A 23,682-nucleotide genomic window follows, 5' to 3' on the forward strand; every position below is an offset into this window, starting at 1 on the left:
TTTTTTAAATTTATTTATTTTTTAAATTTTTTTTTAAAGATTTATTTATTTGTGCATACAGATCTGGGGTGCAGGCCAGAGGCTCAGGTGGTGAGAAGCTTCACCAGAGACAGAGGGGGGAGCAGAACAGACAGATCGACAAAGAACACTGCTGAGGGGAGCAGTGGGCAGGTCAGGAGAGGTCTGCCGCGCCATGTGGTCACCTGGGAATCGAACTCATGTGGAAGTGGCTTTAGCTTCTCAGTGCAGTGCTTTAACCCGCTGCACCACCAGGGAGGGCAATAAATGCTTTTTTTATTATGATCACCTGCGAAGTAGAACCTTCTAGCTTTGAATTGAAAATGTATCCAAGTGAAAGAGTTTAACCAACATGATGTTATACGAAGTACACACCATTTAAATGTTTGCCATTTGGTAGCTGAGTGACCTTAACTAAAACTGGCAATAGAAGAGCAAGTTGCCAGCATTAAATAACAGGACACAAATGAAAATGACTGATAACATGCAATTATGTTAGGTGGTAATGTTGCTTTTTGTTATTATTGCTTGGAGCCCAAATAAATGATAATATAAGTCAACATTGGGTATAAACTACTTTCTGGATTTTTGAACCATTTTATAGATTATAAAAGAAGTGGGGACATACTCAAGAAAAGAAACTTTTTTTTTTTTTATTAGCAGTGTTGAAATAGCAATTGTTTGCTTTGTGCCTAGAATGCTACCAGCACCAAGGCAGAAGCTGAAAGGACTTTTGCAGAAGTCACAGACCTGGATAACGATGTGAACAATATGTTGAAACAGCTACAAGAAGCAGAAAAGGAGCTGAAGCGGAAGCAAGAGGATGCCGACCAGGACATGATGATGGCAGGGATGGTGAGAGCGGTTTGCCTATTTGCTCAGGGGCAGAGAGTAGGGGTGTTTAATAATGACAGGGATCGCCAACTTGTGGAGAAGAGTCTTTTTGAGATTGACTTCCATTTTCTTTGTTGTGATTGTTGGTCAAGAATTGGACCTGTAACTTAACAGAGAAGAGAAAGAATTTGGATCTTCTGCCAGGTTGTTGCACAACTGCCCTGTACCAAAGCTACTCTCAGTTAAAAGCAAAAGTTTGTTTTAAACATCTGAGGTTTTAGGACACTCAAAAGCATGTATTTTTATTTTTGAATGGATGATTTGTAAATGCTATAAAAACAAGGAACAAAGAGGAATGCGAAGTTTATTTCCTTCCTACTCTTGTGCTCCCCATAACTTGCCTTGTGAGGCAAGACCAGTTTCTTGTGTAAAAGGCAATTTTTGAAGGTGGCATTCATCATCTCCACCCCAAAACACACCAAGCTTATCTCCAGTTTGATTTTTACCATTTGTGGTGATGTGTAAACATAACCCCATTTGTAGCAAAATTGTGAATGTAAGGCCCAATGAAGAACTAGGTTCTATTTTTCTGTTGTTCTTGAAAGACTTCCATGGAGCCACAGGAAACAATTCCTTTCCAGGTCAGTGTTCTCAGTCACAGTAGATGTGAACCTTTTAAATTGCAGACTTTCTGTGTAAGGAAGGGCCCCTTCTTCCACTCCCATTAAAAAACAGGCCTTTACAGAGGATCATTTTCATGGTGGGATGGAATTTAGAAATGCTAAGCCTGTTGACCTATGTAACAAAAATCTAGGGCTGTGAAAATGGGAAGCATCCCTGTACAAGCATTTTTTTTTTTTTTAATTTTCACTGAGGTAACAGTTTTTTTTTTTTTTTTTTTTTATGCATACAAGAACTGGGGTACAGGCCAGAGGTGTGAGGGAGTGAGAAAATTCACCAGAAACAGAGTAGGGAGCAGATCAAGCATTTTGACTGAAATACAGTGCTGAGGGGAGCAGTGGGTGAGACAGGAGAGGTCTGCCGGGCCATGTGGGTCAGCTCCCTGGCTGGGAATCGAACTCCTGCTGCAGTGGCCGAGGGCAGCTCCACAGCACTGTGCTTTTTAACCTGTTGCGCCATGAGGAGGGCCCATCACAATGGTTTGCATCATTGCTTGTGTGTTAGAGGTGCAGAATCTCCCCCTTCAGGTGGTATTACCACACCAGGCCCACCACCAAACCCCCCTCATCCTGTACCCCTCGTCCTACACAATCACCCGCTGCACTTCCTCCCCTTGTTTTTCATCTTCCCCTTTTCCCCTTTGGTAGCCTCAGTTCTAATGTCAGCTTTCTAGGCTAGTTCTTGTTTGATTTTCCCTGGTCCTTTGTTTGGTTTCCCTGAATTCCACTTATGAGTGGTACCGCTCAGTGTTCCTCTTTCTCTTTCTAACTTATTTCACTAAATGTAATCCCTTCCATCTCCATACATGTTTAGAGAGTGTTTATCTTTTTTTGATCGCTGAATAGTATTCCATTTGCATATGTACCACATCTTCCTCTTCCTGGTCCATTCATCTGTCTTGGTGTACTTAGGTGAACTGTTGTAAATCATGGCAAGCATGTTACTCTAGTATGTGACTTGTGAGTTTTTTTGGTATACTCCTAATTTTTTTATGCAGCAGAGTGATAGCGGAAGTACAAATGCCAATATAGTGGCAGTGTGTATGTGTGTATGTGTCATATGTGCCAATGGTCTATGGTTTTCATTTTTAATATGGTTATACAAATACTAAATTTAAAACCTGTTACAAGGAAGGAAGAATGCATTCTGTGCGTCCTTCAAAAAGAGTGGGTTTAATTCAGAAGGAAAAAGAAGATCCTACTCTTGTTCCTTCCTGGTAAATAACATGTAAGGAACACACTGTACCCTCACACACACTGTCCAGTTATATGTCTGTCAACTGTGAGAGACCAGCACTGGGCCTGTGTTGTTTCAGTTGGGGACCACGCATTTTTGTCACTGAAAGAGTGGTGTCTTGTAGCCAGAGCAGAGTCCTGGAGCGCCTCACCTCCTAGTGTGCACACAGAAAAAAGGCCACGAATGTGAATGGTTGGGATTTCAGCAGAGATGAATCACTTACTTGTGAAGTGTGTTTTTCCCCTTTTGAAATTTTCTTTTTGAAACATTCACATTGTTTTGACCCCAAAGCTAGGTAAGATAATTCTGTGGGAGGGAATTCAAAGTCACTGTGTCTCCTATTTGCAAGACCATCTGTTTTCTAATATTTAGAGTCTCCCCCTTCCATTGCCATTTCCTGTGACTCATGCACAAGTGTATTTGTTCAGGTTTCATGGAAACTTACCAAATGTATTTATCTTTGGTTGATTTTTGAAATGTAAATTGTGTCACCCCATTTGTGTGTGCGGTTGCATGGGGAGAGGGAGTTAGATAGAGCATCATTCAATTGTGAAATTTTCTGAAAATAGGACATTTTTAATACACCCCTAATAGGGACCTGAAGTACATGTTTTGATTCTAAAACAGTTTTTATACCCCGCCTTATAAAAATAATGTGTCTCTACTTGATAGAGCTGTATTCATAATAAACTCCACCTGTCTGTGTGTGAGAAAGGGAGGAGGAGGTAGTGCTGATGGTGGGCCTGAGACTGACTGGCCATTTGGGATGTTACATGAATTAAAATTTAGCTCTATGCTCTAGATAACGCAGAATCACATTAGCCAAGTCCTGGAAGCCCTACAGTAAACGACTGGTTTTGTGGGTTAGGAAAGGGAAAAGCATCTGAAAATTGTCTCTTTGGAGGGAAAATATCTTCACTCAAGAAGATGAAAACATGCTGTCAGGATTTTGTATCATTTGTCCTCTCCCTCTACAGGCTTCCCAGGCTGCTCAGGAAGCCGAAATCAATGCCAGGAAGGCCAAAAACTCCGTCAACAGCCTCCTCCAGCAAATTAATGACCTCTTGGAGAAGTTGGGTAAGTTGCCATAGGGCCGTGCTCGGAGCCTCTGAAGTCTTGGGATCTGACGTATTTAAAGCAGTTAAGATAGTACAAATATGGTGTAAACTGAATCATGACAGGAGGTTGTAATAATGTGGGGAGTACTTTGTGGGTCCTTCCACGGAATCCTCCCTTAATATCTGACCATATTCTAAGAACTTTCATAACATTTTGAAGCTGCGCTGCCAGCAAGGTTGGCTTATTTATGTCAAGTTTTATGGTATAATTGAACCGAGGTTATTCTTAGCTCATCCTGCTTGGCCGCTGGAAGAATATCTTGAAAGAATTTAAAGTGAAGGATTTTGTGATAGCAGAACACTTGAAACTATCACTGTTTAAAACACTTTTCTTTTGGTCTGATTAGGTGACAGCTTTTAGCCACAAGAGGGAAAAGATTTCTTTTTACTCAAGGAAATATAAGCATATTGAAATGCTCTTTTAATGCAGTTTAGTAGGGAGCATTCTTCATTTTGGGACCAATGTACTTAGTGATCAGCCTCCATTATAAACTGATAATACCTAGCCAGTACAACTTTGTAGCAGGGCATCAGATTTTAACTTCTTTTTCTTTAAAATTTGGTGTTTTGTTTGTGTGCAGATGGGGGCAGGGGAGTTTATATATGTTTTTACATCTATCTTAAATTCCATAAAAAATAAGTTATGTGAGAGTGATAGATTTTCAACTAAAAGTATGCTAGAAGAGATAGCTTTCTGTGTCACAACAGAGTTTGGGTTGGCATCTTTGCTTTGGTGCGTATAGCACAGCTTATACACTTATACGCACCAAAGCAAAGATGCCAACCCAAACTCTGTTGTGACACAGTTATTTAATATCTGAGTATCGCTGATATAAAAGAGATCTGATGCAAATTTAATCGAGTACAGCGTGTATAAAGTACTGATTGTGGTACACTGTCAGCTTGTATTTACTGTGGAGTCAAGTCCTCTCAGGAGAACCTCTTTTTCTTTCATATTTTTAATTGAAGCTAGATTGAGATTACTTCAGCATGCCAGGCTTGGCTGTATCCCCATAGTATTTAACTCCTGAAAGCAGTAAATGAGCCCTGAATCACCCCAGCATGCCTAAGGGCTTTCAGTCTAGCTTAGAGATCTTTATGTTGGCTTGACGGCACTGAACTGACACACAGATTACTTTTATACACATGAAAAGGGTATAAAATTCTTCCAGATGACCTTCAAAACCTTCAGTGAGGCTTAAGATCTAGAACCCGGTCATGTTATATTTGGAAAACATTTAAAAAAATTTTTTTCTCTTAAAAAAGCCATCCAGACCGATAGCCATTATAACCTTTGACCCATGGCTGCTGGGTGAGGTCAATGTGTCCTTGCTTTGCTCTGTTTATGCCCTTGCTGGACATCAACCATCTGCAAGTCACATCTGGGGCCCGCCCTTGTCAGCGGTCACTGCTGGCCTTGGAGGCTGCTCGAGGTCCTGGAGGGAGCTGTCGTAATCCCTGCTCAGTGAGTCTGTTCTCCTCTGTTCTGACTCTACAGGGCAGCTGGACACAGTGGACCTGAACAAGCTAAATGAGATCGAAGGCACCCTGAACAAAGCCAAAGATGAGATGAAAGTCAGTGATCTAGACAGGAAAGTGTCTGACCTGGAGAATGAAGCCAAGAAGCAGGAGGCTGCCATCATGGACTATAACCGAGACATCGAGGAGATTAGAAAGGACATTAAAAACTTGGAAGACATCAAGAAGACCTTACCATCGGGCTGCTTCAACACCCCGTCCATCGAGAAGCCCTAGCATCTCCCCTCGGGAACACAGCATCCCCTGACCGGGAAGCCGTTGTGAGGACATGTAGTGCCTTCACACAGACATGACATTGTTCAGACCCCCACTTCTCTGCTGCTCTCCATCACTATCCTTTTGAACCAGGAAAAGTCACAAAGTTTAAAGAGAAGTTAAACACCGTGAATCAGGAACAAAAGGTTTGCTCTAATAAAGTCTCTCTTCTACCTTCATCACTCCCTTTCTCGCACTCTCCCCTCTGAGGTGTGAGGACACGGCCCCTCGGTTACTGCCTGGTGACATAACCGCCTCGTGGGAACCATGCCGTGCCAGGGCCACGCTCACTTGGCACCCTCCCTTCTCACTGACACCGACGACCTCCTCCGTCTCAGTACTCTCGTCTCTATGAAGGAGAAGTCTGGCTACTGTTAGTAGCGCTGTGATGGCCAGTATGTGTAGTCCACAGGTTAAAGAAAACACACCTGCACTTTCCACCCCTCCTCCTTAAGCAAAAGAAAATCAACATCCTGTGCCAGTGTATGGGTCAGGGGGTCAAGAGCCGTCACAGCTGTAGCTCTCTGGGGCAGGAACCCAGCCGTCGCGGGGAGAACACCATTATTCCCGTGGTCTCCGGGAGAGCATGGGAACACAGAATGTGCTGAGACTGTTCTCATGTGGTAACCATTGACCAGAAAGGTCTGTTTTTTCCAGATCTTGGAAAGCTGATCCTTTAAACCCACACACATCTTGTACACACCATAGACATCTTTTGATTTGCTTATGAATGGAAGGAAGATACAGGGATATGATAACCACTAAAGTTGTTTTTCCAATATCATCCAAGTTTTAGGGCTTTTTTGGTATGTTCGTCTTAGAACCAGTGTTATCTGGCAGAGAACAGTCGGTCCCTGAGATCTTAACAAACACAACAAAAGAAGTCTTTTCTAGCAAAGGGATGAAACTTAGATACAGCTCACATTGTAAGAGTCCAGGTCCATTTTTCTTCCTTTGGGGAGAGAGGCAACATTTCACCCTTAACCTGATTTTCTTCTGATGGTCCCAGCTTCTAGAAGCTCTCAAAACTCATTGCCAAATCCTGGTGGCAACTACTTGCACTCAGTATTTCACACAGCTGCCAGCACCATCTAGTTCCTGCACTTTGTGATTTAAACCCACTCTAACCCTTCCCTCAAGTGAAGAGGGAAGACCCTTGCATGGGGTTCCTAGTGGGCTTCTCAGCTTCTGATCCTCAGCTTCGTGGTCTTTTAGGACCACAGTGTGACAATGCTCTGCCACACAACCCTTTCTCCTACCCACTTGCCTTGAGATTCACATATAGCCTTTAACACCATGCAACTTTGTACTTTGCGTAGCGGGGGAAAGAAACTATTATCTGACACACTGGTGCTATTAATTATTTCAAATTTATATTTTTGTGTGAATGTTTTTGTTTTGTTTATCATGATTATAGAGTAAGGAATTTATGTAAATAGCATTGGTCCTGTTTCTGGAATGGCACTGTTCACCCTGCACTCTATCTTCCCTCTTTACTGGCACGACCTGACCGTGTACCTCCTTCCTGACCGTCTGCAGCTCCCCATCCCCATGCCTTACGTTTGTGCACACCCATCTTTTAACATCCATACCAACCTGCTTTCCTGCACACAGAACTGCTCCAAAGAGGCACCTCGAGCCTCTTCCATCAGTCCTGGTGGCCCTGACCCACGGCACCTTGTGGTCCTTGATGCCAGCTCCAAAGCCGGGAGCCAGGTTGGCAGCATGTGGTGGAAGAAGGAAATGTTGCCGAAGGGGCTCTGAGCACAGTGTGGGTCTAACTGGAGATGAGCTAGAAATGCCCTGCTGGCAATTGTTTGAGCGGGGCACGTCAGTGTTGTAAGGAATGTGTCCTCCCGGGCACTTGACGGGTGTTTGGGACTGTGCGGCAGGAAGGTGGTGTGGAGGGCCCTGCAACTGAGCTGCTCTCGTCCGTCTCTTCCCTGCAGACCAGCGTTGCCTGCAGATGTGGACTGAGCACGCCCCTGAGCTGTCCTCCGCTGCTCTCGGGCCTCTCCTGTACGGCAGGAGCGACAACTCTTTCTTGCCAAGTCTTCACATCAGTGTTTCCTAACTAGTTCCTCTTGTTAAATGGCCACATCCTACCAGGCATGTTGGTCAAGGCTGCAGGGAAAGGGCTGAAGATAGACTTCCAGGGCGGTGTCCATCTGACCCAGGGGTGAGGTTCACGCTCCTGAATCGTAGGCCACCGTGAAATTTGTTTTTGTGTTTTTGGCTTTTCTGCTCCATCTGTGTGGTATATTTTTAAACAGAATTTTATTTTTAAAGTGAAAGCTCTTTATAAGACAATACCATAATTATACTCCTGCAATATAGCCATTATTTTACTGTATAGTTACCTGTATTTTCTGTAATAAAATGGACAGGGTGGCTGCTGCACAATGCTGGGTATCGCAGGGAACATAGACAGCTGTTTCCTGGAATTCCTCTTTTTAATTCCACTGTGGCCCTTTTACATGTGCCTTCACTTTAGCTGTTTGCCTTAATCTTTACAGTCTTGCTCTCCAGGGTGGTGAAGAAAATGCAACACTTGGCATTTTTGATGTTTAAAAAAAAAAACAGTATTTTATTTATAATAAAATCTGAATATTTGTAACCCTTTATATTCTTTGTGCCTAAGTGTGGTACTGGGGATGTAAGCTGTTTTAAAAGATATGATGAATGCAAAATGCTCAGAATGTCTTCTTCAGGTCACTTACTGAAAACAGTTGTGTGTGTGTGTTACATATGGATGCGGGTGAATGGACGGACAGACGGACAGATGTATGATACTTTGTATTTTAGGCTGGTGGGTCACGCATCGTCCCATGTCCTCTGCCTAAGGCAAAGGAAAGCAGGACAGGCAGGAGGGCTCCACAGAACCAGCTGAGCTCCCCAGGCTGTGCCTTCCAGACCGGGTGCACTGTCAGCACTTGATGAGTGACCTCTGAGGTTGTGTCTCAGTTATTTGGGTTTTCTAAATGGAAGATGTATAAGAAAAGACATTTCCACCTTTTAAATAATGTATGTCTTTGGATAAAAGTGGTTTCTTCGGATGATGGGAGCATGCATATTGCGGAATGAGAAGAAGTAAACAGTGACGTGCTTGCTGGACCAGGGACCATTAGTGGCCAGCCAACCAAGTACCAGAGACCAAGTGCAAATTATGTAAATTCAGAGGTGACAGGGAAACTGGGCCCGTGAAGCCTTTTTGTTTGCTCCTCACTGGGCACACACCTTCCCAATTATAAAATATGTAACTATGGTCCCTGTAGAGCAGAACCTAAACGCTTCTCACTAGATTTCCTCACAGAGAGCTTTAGAGGGCACTAGTTAGTTATTTCTTTCTTACCCTGTTCTTAAGACATTTGTAGGATCTAGTGCTCATGCAGGTATATCTCCTTTATAATTACCGTGTCAGGGTGAAGGGTGGCATTTTTAAATTGTCCTCATTCTTTATTTCAAGTCAGCAGAGCAGTTTCTCAAAAAGTTAGGAGCGACATAATCCCACTTACTATATCCCCACGGGTTTATTCCTTAATAAGCATTGCAGTCCTATAGCCCACTAGCCCCATGTCCATTTAGCAACCTGGAGAAGATCCTGGTCCAGGAAAGTTGTAAGGTGGAAAAGGCCTTGCCCCAGATCACGTAGGTTATGGAAATGAGAGATCTGTGAATGCAGGTAATATAGTTTGCTCACAATAAGCAGGGTTATGGAAAGTGAGACTGAGGATACTTTCTAGTTAAGTTCTCTATCTCTCAGAGGCTGTACTGTTCAGTAGTCTGTAACTGGAGTCACCTAAATTTGTATTGAGTCTCCAACAATGATTATACCTGCTCTACACAATCAAATGAAATCCTAAGTAGAAACCACTTGCATACTTCAGGAACAGAAATATTTAGCAAAAGTCCAAAGAAAAGCTAAAAGATCCACTTTAGCATCCAAATTAGGAGAAACCTCCACATTTCAAGTATTTGCAACACCTCTGCCTTTGCTTTAAACCCTTCCCTGCCTGGACTGTCCTTTCTGCTCCCCAGTATAAGAAAGCTCAAGGTCATGTGTTACCTCCACTGAAATTGACAAGTCCTTTCTTCCCAGCCTTGTTCAGATTGTACATGACTCTGGTATGTATTTTAGCTCTCACCTACCTACTGCCCTCTCCTCTCCCAAAGATCGGGGTCTGCATTATCACATTCCCATCTTTTAGTCTGGGAAGCCTGCAGGGTCACTCCGCTTGTCTGAATGGTGTGAAGGTCATCAATGTCTCTCCTTCCATTCCTGGTACTGTTTTCTTGCTGTGAGCAGAAAGTATTTTTGGATAATGTACTCTCACCTCCTTCCAACAGCACCCTCCTCTCCTCTGAATGTTTCGCGGGGTCGTAGGAAGGACGAGCTCCTAAGGTACCACTGGCCTCTCTTTCACACAGCCATTGACTTTTCACCAAGTGGTAGAGCACAGACCACACAGCAACCACTTGTGTGCCCAGATCCCAGCTCATACAAGTCATTCTCAGTATTGTACTGGGTACATGCAAGTTCCACTCACAGCCCCTTCTAAAGGTATTCCTGGAAACCAGTCCAAAGTAGAACTTCAATCCTCTTGAGCCACCCTCCCCACCCACCTGGAAATGGCCCAGTAAATTTCAATAGGTTGATTGGTGGTATATGCTGTAGGCCAGAGAAGTATTGCTATTAATTCAGTAGCATTTATATTTATTTCTATTAAAAAATCAAACCCTTGATGAAGAACTGAACTGTCTGTTATATATAATACTGCTCACATGAATATGTCCGAGTCAATCTGAGTCTCTGTAAAGCATCAGTGGGAGGACCCTCCCATCCTGCCAATCCTGTCACGCCATGGCCAGAAAGGAAACCTTTAGACTGTTAGTCCTGGGTTATGTGCCACCGTCTCTGCCCTGCTGCTGAGGCCCATTGCCATTTTAATACAATGCTCAGATTTTGTGCTGTGCCCCAAGAGAGGAATTTCCAGTTGTAACTCCTTTCTAAATATTCAATGCCATTCCTCTAAAATGTACAGTCCTAATTTCCTTGACTTTTCTTTGTACATTGAGGCTCATTTCTTCCATAGTTGTTTCTTTCCTCCTGAGTCTGGCTTCTGAATTGGGGTTCGTACAAAAGTAAGCACAAGTCTAGCCATGAGCAGAGATGTCTGCGGAAGCTGCGCTTTCTGGTGTGGATTACAAGTTCCTGGGTTGCTGACCCAGCGTCCAAGATAGCCAGACAGAAACAGCTGTGATTTGGGTGATTACACATTTAGCGTGGTCAGAGACATTTGTTACAGCTTGTTGATCTGTCTGTCGGGGCTCAGACAGTCTGCTCTTCTCTATCTTGCTTAGGCTGCTCTGGAGGCCCAGGGCTGGGCAGAGATGAGTGTTGCCATGGAGATTTCAGAGCAGCTGCCCTCTGTATGTTTCGCAGGGACTCAGGGCTAGCACAGTCAAGATAGTGTGTGTTATGCACTATGCTTTAAAAGACACTTTCACCATTATTTTTCTTTGATTCACCCCTCAATTGTTTAGGATTTCCATTTGGCCAACAGCAAACTGGTTTCCTGCTTCTTAACCTAGCCACTATTTTAATATCATGCCTCATTCTCTGGATTGGATTTTGGCTCATTTTCCTCTTAAAAATCCTTATTATCCATGTACCTTATTGTAAGCTTTGTAAAATCTCTTATGTTGGAGGGATCAAGGCAAAATTTAAATGTATTAAAAATTTACCTAATATTAAGGAAGCAGTAATTCCATTACTGGGAATTATTACCTGGAATCTGATTAAATGCAAGTGACTTAGGTAACCTACACCACACAGCCCACAACGTCTCACTGCTCTTGATTTCTCCCTCCCTTCTTCCCCCTTACTTAGGATCAGGGATACACTCATAAAGCTAATGCACCTGGCATTAATTAGCTTCAACATTGACATCTGATGTGTTTACCAAAACTAAGAAATTATATAATATTGGTAGAATACTATTCATAAACCTATAATCTCTTGTCTCCTTTTAAAGACCTTTTTCAAGATTTAGTTTTAAAAGCAATTTTGAATTTTAAGACAGAAAATGAGAATATGCATTATTAGTCCCCTGTCGGTGTGCAATAAGGATGTGGAGTCCAAAATAATTCATGTTATGTTCATAATATACTCAAAATGTCCTAATATATATAGCTTATTCCTAATTAATCACAAACAATATCTCAAAAAAAATTAACCAATTTGGTAAAATACCTTTAAATTTTTCTAGATATTTTTAAAGATCTATTAGGGTGAATGTTATTCATCATATTCCACAAATTTAAGTATTTGTTAACAAATAGAAAATTTACTGACAAAGATCACACTAGAATTATTATTTAACTTCAGACAGTAAAAAATAACACAAAAATTCCTCAATTCATTACCTAGATTCCCCAAATATTAATATTTTACTATATTTTCTTTTTTCACTGCTTTTAATTTGCTTTCTTGTGCTTGCTGTCTGGGGGTTGGGGGGATGTGAAAGATGATATAAATGGATGAATGGTTAGATGGAACTATTTCAAATTGCAAAAATAATACCCCTTTACATATAAGCACATGAGTATGTACCCACTAAAGATTATACTACAATCATCAAAATCAGAAAATTACCTTTGATACAATACAGTCATCTAATAGACAGTCACCAGATTGCCTCATTCGTAGTAAGCATAATAACAACTTCCACAATATAGCCACAGCTGATCCCTAGACCTGTGAATACTAAGTTACGTGACAAGGAAGAATTAAGGTTACTGATATAATTGAGGTGGTTAATAAGCTGATCATAAAGTATGTTATCTTGGATTACTTTATTAATATAATCATAAAGATTCCTAAAATTGCAAGAGGCAGGCAGGAAAGGAAGTCAGAGTGACGTAATGTGGAGTAGGGGCACAGGAATCAAAGAATATGGGGAACCTGAAGAAGCTGGAAAAAGCAGAATGGACTCTCGCCAAAAGTCTCCAGAAGGAAGAGCAGCCTGTTCTCACTGTGACTTTCAGCCCAGGGAGACCACTATCACACCCCACTTGTGGAACTCGGAAGTAGCAAATGTATGTTACCTGAGGCCACTGAATTGAAATACTGGGTTGGATAAGTCATGATGCTTGAAAAAAACACATCATGACTTTTCCAACAACTTTTCCAATAATTTGTTAAACAGTTAAAGAATCAAACACACTTTCATGTCACTAATGTCTATCAATACACAGAAATCTGTTCTCATGCCTCTTTCATTTGCTTTAATCTGAAACAATTCTTGAATCTTTATATTTCATCACATTAACGTTATTTTGTAGAATATTCTTCAATTTGGTTTTCCTGATGTTTTCTCTTGATTGGATTCAGACTGTACTTTTGCCAGGAGATCATACAAAAGATGCTGTATATATTTTTTTCCAATACATTGAGTCAGGAGGCATCTAACTCAGTACTAACAACATTGACTTTGATGTTTCATTGGGATGATGCCTTCTGTGTTTCTCCATTATCAAGTTACTCTGCTACTCTTCTAATTAACAGGTATCCTATGAGTAGATGTTTTCATGATCCATAATTTTTATTTTATTTTTAATTTATTTTACGTAATCCTTACACATTGATACGGTTTTATATGTTTTCACGAGCCATTGATGATGGTAGCCAAATGGAGATGTTCTAATTCCCTCATTCTTTCTATATTTATTAATTCATATTAAACTATGAGGTAGAACTCCACTCATTTATTTTTTTAAATTATTTTAGATTCATGGATTCCTATTTTACTCAATGGATGGCAATCTATTTTTCTGGTTATTTTATTTTTTAATTGTCCTTTATTTGACCAGTGGGTGTATGAGAAAGATGGCCCATGTGACCTTTTGATAACCCCCCCTCATTTTTTTTTTTTTAAAGATTTATTTGTGTATACAGAACTGGGGTACAGGCCAGAGGCTCAGGGGCGGTGAGAGGCTTCACCAGAGACAGAGTGGGGAACAGAACAGGCAGATCGACGAAGTACACTGCTGAGGGGAGCAGCGGGCGGGTCAGGAGAGGTCTGCCGCGCCATGTGGTCACCTCCAGGGCAGGTGGGAATCGAACTCATGCAGAAGCGGCTTTAGATTCTCAGTGCTGTGCTTCAACCTGCTGCGCCACCAGGGAGGGCCCCCCCCTCATTTTTTTAAAGCTTTATTTATTTATGCATACAAGAGCAGGGGTGCAGGCCAGGAGGGTGTTGGGGGGGGGAGGTAAGAGGATTTACCAGAGACAGTGGGAGCAGAACAGGCAAATGTACTGAAATACACTGCTGAGGGGAGCAGTGGGAAGACAGAAGAGGTCTGCTGTGCCATGTGGGTCAGCTCCCTGGCTGGCTGAAGATCAAACTGACGTGCAATGGCTGCCCATAGCTTCCTAGTGCTGAGGCTTAACCCCTTGCAGCACAGGGAGTCCCACCCCTCATTCTTTGAGTTCATCCCACTTTGGGCACACCGAGACATTTAGTCTTCATCTTCTACTTTCCCTGCCCTATTTCCTGGAATCAGCCACTTCTCTAATGGGCAAAATTAGGTTGTGCAAAAACTCCCAAAACTGGTGCTGAATTTAAAGTGAATTGTTCATCCAGTCACTTGACTTCAGGGGACATAGCATCTTACCTCTCCATATGTGATTCAATTTATTTTTTTTTAAGATTTATTTACCCATCAAGAACTGGAATGCAGGCCAGGGGTGCCAGTGTTGAAAGGGTCCACCAGAGACAGAGTGGAAAGCAGAGCAGGCAGATGTACTGAAAGACATTGATGAGGGGAACAGTGGGTAAGAGAGAAGTCTTCTATGCCATGTGAGTTAACTCCCTGGCTGGGAATTGAACTTGTGCTGCAGTAGCTGTAGATAGCTTCATAGTGCTGCACTACAACCCATGTGCCACAAGATTCAATTTTTCTATGCCTTATTGATGTTGTTTTCAGCTGACGTATTATTGATACCCAGGGGTTTTGACACTGTGATAATGGCAATTATTCCTGTTTTGTGATATTTATCTAAGTAGGGGAAGCAACCAAAACATAAACAGTACAAACAAAAATAGAAGCTGATCTATTTCTATAACGTAAAAATATATGAGCATGTTGATAAACAGTGGGTATAGATATGGGTGTGTATAATACACATCAGACAATAATACATATCATACATACACACACCCATATAGATAAATGAAGATTCAGGACTGTTCAATATGGGAAATCTCTGAAGGGCAAATTATATTTCTATGAAAGGGTATTGTCTTATTGGCAGGAGAGAATATGATCTAGAAAATGGTACTGGGAATATCCATCAGATAGGACATGCCACAGAGCATCTGAATCTTCCTCTCACCATTGCTCTGTGTGGATGGAAAATATTCTGGAGCACAGCCCTATTGTCTCTAGTACCAGGGAGAACTCTTCTGCTCTACGTGCTTGTTTGCTATGTTCTAGTTTTTGATTGATGGTTGTCGGCTACTCTTGCAGTTTGATGTTGCTGTCATGTCATACAGTGACCAACACAACAAATTACATGCTTATTTCAAACCCTCACTGCTTACTTGAGGCTGAAAGAAGTGCCTCCTCATTCTCATACTAGGAGAAGTATTTCATGTTGAAGCCCAAAGGGGTAGTTACCAAACAATTGGTGTCTGTTGAAGTCCTAGATTCTAAGAGGACTGAATATGTGATAAAACAGTTTGTATTCACATAGGATAGAGGATTAGAACATCTAGTTGGGACCAGAAAGATCTGTCTTACCTGCTGTTGTCTTAGAAAAGCAGATCAGATACCATCCCAGACCAAATGAATCAGAATTAAGGGGTAGAGGTGTGGGGGTGATCTGCACTTTAGCAGGTCTCCTCCAGAGGATTCTGATGCTGACAGGATCAGGGTGTGCTACATACTGGATTTGACAATGCCCCCCACCCACCCCACCCACCCTTGTCATAACCTTTCTTTTTGCTGAAACCTGTGCCTGCGTGTCACGTTCAGCCATCTTCCCTTTCAGCTACCCTTGAAGGGAAACTGTGTTACCTCTCTGGCTTGGGAAGAGAAGTTCAGAATGAGTGTGTGCTAGTAACAGTGTTAGAGACGATCCATGTTAACTCCTCTCTGTGCTTCCTAAATCTAGTAAGAGATTCTATATGTTACATAAATACTGAGTAGATCAATTAAGACAGCCTCCCATGGAGTACAGAAAGCCCCTTAAAAGCTATTTCTTCAACATTAATATTTTAGTTCCCAGATGACTTCTTCACTTTTCATAAAATCTTATAAATAGTCAGTGAACTGGAAGTGAACAGGTCAAAAAAAAAAGATCCTGAGACCGACTAGACTTCTGCATGATTCAACATTACAATCTAAAGTGACAGATCTGGAGATCTTGTTCAGAATGGTTCACAAGCATAAAACAAAAGAGAGCCAATTCCTTTAAGGTGGAAGATGCATTCGAAAGTAGAGTGACTAATAAACATACCTAAAGACCTCAAAGAAGTTTGAGGTCAACCTCAGGCTCTCCCAAGTGGTCTCAGTCTATGGAGGTTTAGCTGCGTGCACGTAGTTAAGTCTCTCAATGCCGCTGGACAGACAGAACAAGACCGCCTTTACAAGAGCCATTCACAGAAATGGTAAGTATGTGAAGCTCTACAAAATTTAGCACAGTCAGGTAAGCCATTCTGTGGGATCTGAAGTGTCTTAGCAAACTGAATCCAATGATACCTCAAAGGGATTATATACCAAAGCGAGTGGGAGTTATTCCAGCGACACAAGGATGGTTCAACATCCAAAAAATGAACATAATTCAACACATCAGAAACAACAATAAAACATATAATCATATCAATAGACGCCATGAAAACATTTGATAAACTTCAATATCCATTTACGATGAAGGCCCCTGAAAAACTTGGGAGGAAAGAGACATAATAAAAACCTTAAATGACAAACCCACAGTAAACATCATTGTTTTAAAATTTATTTTTGTTTATATAGGCATATGAGAGCTGCGGTGTAGTTCAGAGTTATGGGGGGTGAGAGGACTCACCAGAGACAGAGTGAAGAGCAGAACAAGCAGATCAACTGAAACACACTACTGAGGGGAGCAGTGGGCAAGACAGGAGAGGTCTACCACGCCATGTGGGTCACTCCCTGGCTGGGGGCTGAACGCATGCTGCAGTGGCTGGTGATAGTTTGATAGCGCTGAGATTATAACTCCTGAACCCCCAGGAAGGCCCCCACAAACATCATTGTTGATGATGAAAAATGAAAACCTTCTTATTAAGATCTGGAGCAAAACATGGTTGCTGCTCCCATCACTCCTTTTCAACATAATATTAGAAGTCCTAGTTGGAGCAACTGGGCAAGAGAAAGACATACAAAGAATGCATATAGGGAAAGAAGAGGTAAAGCATTCATTGTTGGCATGTGATGTGATAATACAGATAGAGAACCCTAAAAAAGCCGTGGAAATACTAGTTAAAAGAACAAACCAGTTTAGGAAAGTAGCGTCTACAATTCTGAAACCATGTTTTCTCAAAAGCCTGTAAGATCACAAGTGCAATGGACTGGAACAGGCTCAACAAACCTTGTCGTTTCCATATGGGAGATCCACCTCTGTATTGTACTGTATTTGTTTCCAGGGCGAAGGCAGACCTGTGGCTTCCTTTATGTCACTGTGTCATGGGGCGTGTATATGACTGTGCTTCCTTCTGCTGCGGACACCTCAGCCCTGTCTAGCCAGGTGAACCTGTTTGGTGTGCTCACTGCATGACAGGCTGTGGGTGTGGCTGGGAGGGGTGTGCTGGCTGCAGACCATGCCCTAGGGCCACAGAACCAGACTTTGCCAGAGGAAGAAAGGGCTCCCCAAGGCACACATTCACTGAGGTAACCAGCATGACTTGACAGGGCAAAGCCTTTGCAATCTTCTGCATGAAACCTTTTATCTCAGAAATGGAAGAGGCGCGCTCAATTCCTCAAGATCATTTCTTAAAATAGAACTAACTCCCTCCACTCCTATCCTCAGGAAATTGCATACCAGAAACCGTCCAACACTGGAGTAGTTTGAATTGCTGTCAGGCCCAAGCCTGCTTGAAGCCAGCTCCATACTGAACAGAACCTATATCCCTGAGGAAGGCCACACCTGCCATTCCAGCCAGCCTCGCTGCTGGGCTTGTTTTAATTAAAAACAAAACAGAACAGCATCAACAGAAATAAAGCTAATTCAGTGCGTTGAAATACCTGAACTCTTAAGTTTGCCTTTCTGAGCCTATTTTTCTGGTGCCTCTGAAATGATAATTGTGTCCTTTAGGGAGTCTATTTCACCTGGGACCACAGTGTACTTTGTGGCTATTTGCTCTGTTAAGAAAAGAATATTCTGGTCAGAAAACACTGAGAGGGGATTCAACATTATTTTTGATCATTTTTGATCTGGCGCTAAAACAATTCAATGCAGGCCCACCTAGCATGCTGACAGTTTAGTCTGTGACTTTCTAAAGTCTGATTTGCCACCTGTAAATGATGAACACAAATTAACTGAGGGCCAAGTGCCATCCACAATGGGGTCTCTGATTTTAGGTCACATGCACATCATCACATTAAATACCTTTTAAGCAAGTTTTCCTACTGGCTTTTGAGTAGCTAGGAAACTTTAATGATCAGTCATTGGAAAACTGGACATTGAGCTCCAGCTCTGTGTGAGGCCTCGTGCCATGAGGCGTAGATAGAGCAGTGTAGGCCACAGATAAAACCCCTGCCCTGTGGAACTTTCCCCCTAGCAGGGGAGGCCTAAAAACAAAAGGTGGGTGAAATAGGTAGCATATCTCATGTCCCAGAGGCTGTGCTGAGAACTTTATAAATATCAAGTCTGCGACCTGATAGGGAATGGGCTGTTATTACTCCCATGATATAGTTGAGGAAAGTAAAGAACAGAGAGACTGTCTTGATTGACTGAGCCAAACCTTGGACTCAAGCACAAGGACTGCAGGACTGACTTGTATCTCAACCTCCACAAGACACTGCCTCTGAGTAGCACACACATGTCTTGTAAGGTCTAAATTTCTATAGAAAAATAAAACAGTAAAGGGAAATAAGGAAGTTTAAGTGAGATCTCAAGAAAAACTAGGAGGGATAAACAGAGGACCTTACTTGTAGACAATGAGAAAATAGGGTGAGGAGCAAACAGGTAACATGGGTTCAAGGAAGTTGGTTTCGCTTTTGCAGAGGAAAAATCTAGTAGAGACAAAGTATAATGACAGGAAAAAAAGAATCCTCTCCTGAGGGGAAGTACTGTCCAGGACCACAGGATGCCCTGAGCCCGTTGACCTTTGGGCATGGAATAGTGGGACAGGGCATGAGAGCACTGGGTAAAGGACATGCACAGAAAGTAATATGGGGCAGAGGAGTGAGAGATGTGGAGAGAAAGGGCAACTGTGAAAAGCTCATCAAGGAGAACGGAAGTCAGGGCCTAGAGAAATGGAGTCTGGCAGCTTGGAACCCCCATGATGAGTGTGAATTCAGTGGGTGACAGTAAGTTGCGTGGAGGATTCTAAGGGAGGGATTCCAATGACTGACAATGGCGCTGAAATTGGCAAGGAGGGCTGTGACGGCAGAGGGCAGGCGAGAAGCACAAAGGTGGTAAGCCCACGGTAGCTCTGTAACAGGGGGGTCCGCAGGAAAAGGGCAAGTGCCAGGTTCCCTGCCCCACCCAGAAAGAGGGTGGAGCTGAGCAGAGGAGAGAAGGAATCTGGAGAAAGAAGGAGTAGGATGCAGAGCCTGGAGAGGCCTGAGGAAGCCACATGGAGCAGCAAGCATGTGATGAAGAAACTGTGCTTGTCTCTTGGCCCTGTGCTGGTTAAAAGAGATGTGGGTGAGAGACCCATGGAAGGTTGACTGACAGCATTTATCTTGATTTTGATTGTGCTCTTTTCCTCCCAGACTTGTCTGGCCATTTCTGGCCCTTTTCTAAGGGTCCCAGCCATGAGGTGCTTTAGTCTTGGGTCTGGCTTTCAGGCCTTGCTTTGGGCCAATCCCTTTTGGGTGGACTTTTACCCATGAAGGGGTGGGTAACTTCACATGTTTGATTTGGAAATTATATTCTTTGCCTTCTGTATTGTATACTTATTGTATTAAAGTTCCTTTCCATTAAAGCTCTTATGACTTGTATTGATGTGGCAGATGGCAGAACCTATTTGGAGAGGGCAGGTTTGGGGGTTCTCTGGTGACCCTTTCCCTGTCCTGTAACAGGTCCAGGCCTTAAGTTTGGAAACCAGAGAGACTGGATTTCAAAAATCAGAGATGAAGATGGATTTTGGTGTTTAAACCAGCGTCTGGAAGAGGTACTTGGGTCTTTCTTGGAATAGCAAGATCTAGCTATAATTGCAGGAATATGTACTTGAGATGGGGTGTTTTACTAGGGAATTTATTTGGGTAAGCAATCACTTTTTCTTGTTTTCAATCTTGTCCCAGTAGAAGACACCTTAGGAAATTGTCCAAATGTTTTATTTCTCAAATAAAGCTAAATGAGATCATTGTTCACTGCAGCCCGCGGGCCATGCGTGACCCGTTGTGACTCATAGACACTGATTCTCTGCATCTTGAATCTAGACACATGACTAGGACATTCGATTAGATTCCTTTAATGAAATGGGTCTGAGCCTCAAATGAATATTAGGGTAAACACTTTGGGTTGAGGAAGTATACTTGAATAATTTTTGTTAAACCAATGGTTTAAATAGGAATATTTGCTTTATTATAATCAAGTATTTCTCTTCATACTTATGATTACTATATTTCTCTTCATACTTACGATGTGTGTCCTACAAATTGACCTTTTTTTAAAAAAAAAAGATTATTTATGCATACAGAACTGGGGTACAGGCCAGAGGTGCAGGGGCAGTGAGTAAATTCACCAGAGACAGAGTGGGGAGCTAACAGGCTGACTGACGAAGTACACTGCTGAGGGGAGCAGCGGGTGGGTCAGGAGAGGTCTACTGCCCTCCAGGGCGGGCAGAGATCGAACTCATGCTGAAGTGGCTTTAGTTTCTTAGTGTTGTGCTTCAACCCGTTGCGCCACCAGGGAGGGCCCCAAATTGACCTTCTTTTAAGTGTATCTTTCCAGGCAAAGAATGTGAAAACTAGGTACCCAGAAAACCTTAATCAGAATCTTTAATTAGACTGGATTTTATTTTAGCAATTGATTTCATTGAAAGGTATCTCAAGCATATAACACATTATCAGTTAATCTGAACTTTCTTTGTAATCAAGGATTTTCCATTTGCTTCATTCATAGCAAGTAGGAAATTGAGGAGGCTCTAAACTGGCCAGAATAATTCTTTTAAAACCTCTTTACCACAATTATAATGGGGCCAAGTCAAGAGCTTCCTCTTCTGTTCATTTTAATGGCCTGAGATAATCGATCAAAAGGAAGGTCCATCAGGAAATGTGTGTGAAAGCACAGCAAAACAGGTTAAGACCGGAATCAGGGTCTCCATTGCTGGGAAGTGGACTGGGTGGGTCCCTTTACCTATACCATCCACTGAGTGGGTTCCTAAAGAAATGTGTCAGAGCTGTGGAATGTGGCCAGGAGGCTCTGCCCTACCATGGGGAAGAAGGAACACTGGGCACACTGGAGGTCTTTCTGCCTTGAAGTAAAACTTTGGAGAAATAAGCAAACACTAGGCTATTTCTGGAAGCCTATGCTTTGGAAGCAAGTCTGAATTGCTTTAAGAGAAAAGTAAAATCCGGGTAGAACAAAGACTCTAATATTTGATAATACTTCCCCATTTTCTTATGCACAACCACAAAGGTAATTTTTAGTCTTATAAGAAGTCTTTCTGAGGAATAGTTCTAGGGGCTTTGTAACTAGGTGGTGAATTATTCTAAGACATGCAATTTCTTCTCAGGTTGTTTGGTGATGGTGATGGTGGTGTGTAGGTTTTTAAGTTAATTTAAAGATGTGTGTTTTAGGAGAGGCTTTCTTTCTGAGGAGGGGCAGGATTCTTGCCTACAGAAAGTCTAATGGCCTGGAACACTGAAAGTGCATTTTCAGGACACGTTGAGGTAACCAGTTTAAACATGCCAGAAGATGTTTTTCTAGTTGGCTCACAGCTATTCATTCATATTGGTTTTGACCATCCCACTCATTTTATTTTTAATTCCTTATTCATTTTCAGGCCTCTCCACATAGGGTTAGCAAGAAATTGCTAATTTTGGAGTTGCCATTCGTGACTTTCAACTGGAAGATTTGGTCAGGATTTTAGAAATCTTGTTTGGGTCGTAATTCCTTCATGACCAGCTTATGAACACTCCAAATATGAATAATTATAAAAAGTGGTGAGTTTTAAGGATGGTAATTTGAGGAAATTTGCCTGTAGGTATTTTTCAGTGGGGTTTGGTAAAAGTAAAATAATTCATGCAAAGATGAGGCTAGAACAATCATTTGAGAAGAAAAGAAAAATATCTCATACAAAAGAATTCCAAGTAACTAATGTGGGTACTTTGCTCTTAAGGAGGTGCAGATAAGGGCCTTCTCCTTAAAGGCACAATATTGGTGCCACCAGGGAGGGCCAACTTGCTAAGTTTTTAACCCAGATATTGCCCCTCACCTTCATGGCGGCCCATACTATCTAGAAGGTAGGTGATATTATCATCAACGATTTAGCCATTAAAAACAAAACTAAACAAAACAAAATCTAGAGAGCTAAGATGTATAAGGGTGGACCATAGAGATACAAGACATTTCATTTTATCTTCTCAAGGTTACCTGCTGTCAACATGATCCATTTCTGTTGAAGATGACCTTGATCATCCCGCTAAACTAGCATTTGCCAGGCTTTTCTACTGTGAAGTTAATGGGTTCAAATCCACACAGTCTAGGTCTAGAGCCAGTGTTCTTCCAACCGCTGTGATCTGTGAACTTCCCTCTCCACTCACTCCTCTTCGAGACAGGCAGGGACACATAGCTGTCTTCAACAGGAGCTCACCTTAGAACATGGTGACGATCCATTTTAACTGCACTGTATAGTCTCAGAGGCATCCAAGGAGGGGGTCCTGTGAGCAGGGTCGGGCAGGGTCCTCTCTGGAGCAGTGCCTGCTTCTCATGACGTCAGCCCCATCCCTAACTCCGTGCTCCATGGGACATGGAGTGATGCTGAGTCCCCCCTACTGTATATTCTAGCCCTAAACCTGCCATTGCACCCAGCTGAGGTACTGGAAAGAGGACCTCAACAAGATTCAACACTGGGGCATTTTCAAGTGGTTTCTGTAATGAGCAGAAGTAAACCACAGGTGTGCCTGAATGAGTTGAACATATTCTTCCAAGCCTATATTTCAGAAAAGTTGGCTCCCTTTTATTTACAAAACAAGATGAAATTATACATACCCATCCAACTGAAGTAAATTCTTTCATGTTTGCCCCAAAAAAAAAAAAAATGTGCATAAGACTTTGAGAAAGCAATTTGAAGCAGCAGCTTCTCAAACTCTGCCCTTTCTCATGAGTTTCCTTAAATGGCCAAAAAGTTTACAACTTAACAGGGACCCTTAGGAAGGCTAGTCAAAGAATAGACCCATTCAGTAACTTCATAAATATAGGGGACGAAAAAGTAAAACATTCCACCATGACTTCCTGCGGGAAAAGTTGAAGTGAGTTTAGATAACTGGAGGGAGGACCAACCTCCGGAAAACATTGTTTGTTTTCTAAGTTCCCTGGGGTGTGGGATGGTGACAAGTTTTCTTTTCCTTTTTTTTCCCCCATGGGTTATCTATATTCCTAATGGTTCTCAGTGGTTATGTACTGCTCCTATCATAATAGAAATAAACAAGAAAGGCTACATAAAAAAAGAAGAAAGGTCAGATTGCTGTTTGGGAGGAAATCACTTACCTGGGACATCATGATGAGAGTGTGTTCAAGAGGAGTCTTCTTGGGATGATCCAGGCAAATCGTGGGGGGCTGGTTCTTCTT

At 42.3% G+C, this 23,682-nt stretch overlaps 1 protein-coding gene across 1 annotated transcript in view; it reads left to right on the plus strand.

Moving 5' to 3' along the window:
• The window catches only part of LAMC1 (laminin, gamma 1 (formerly LAMB2)), a gene marked incomplete at its 5' end in the record, with an annotated part of 119,916 nt that extends 114,056 nt beyond the window's left edge, over positions 1–5,860 (plus strand). Inside the window, 3 exons of the mRNA XM_004688551.2 lie at positions 715–873; positions 3,747–3,846; positions 5,386–5,860. Of these exons, the coding sequence (XP_004688608.2) occupies positions 715–873; positions 3,747–3,846; positions 5,386–5,642 (516 nt within the window). The remainder of the gene's footprint in view (positions 1–714; positions 874–3,746; positions 3,847–5,385) is intronic.
• Between the last annotated feature and the right edge of the window lie 17,822 nt (positions 5,861–23,682).

The sequence above is a fragment of the Condylura cristata genome, unplaced genomic scaffold (genome assembly GCF_000260355.1).
Source record: "Condylura cristata isolate star-nosed mole 26May11 unplaced genomic scaffold, ConCri1.0 scaffold00024, whole genome shotgun sequence".
In the NCBI taxonomy this organism is placed as follows: domain Eukaryota; kingdom Metazoa; phylum Chordata; class Mammalia; order Eulipotyphla; family Talpidae; genus Condylura; species Condylura cristata.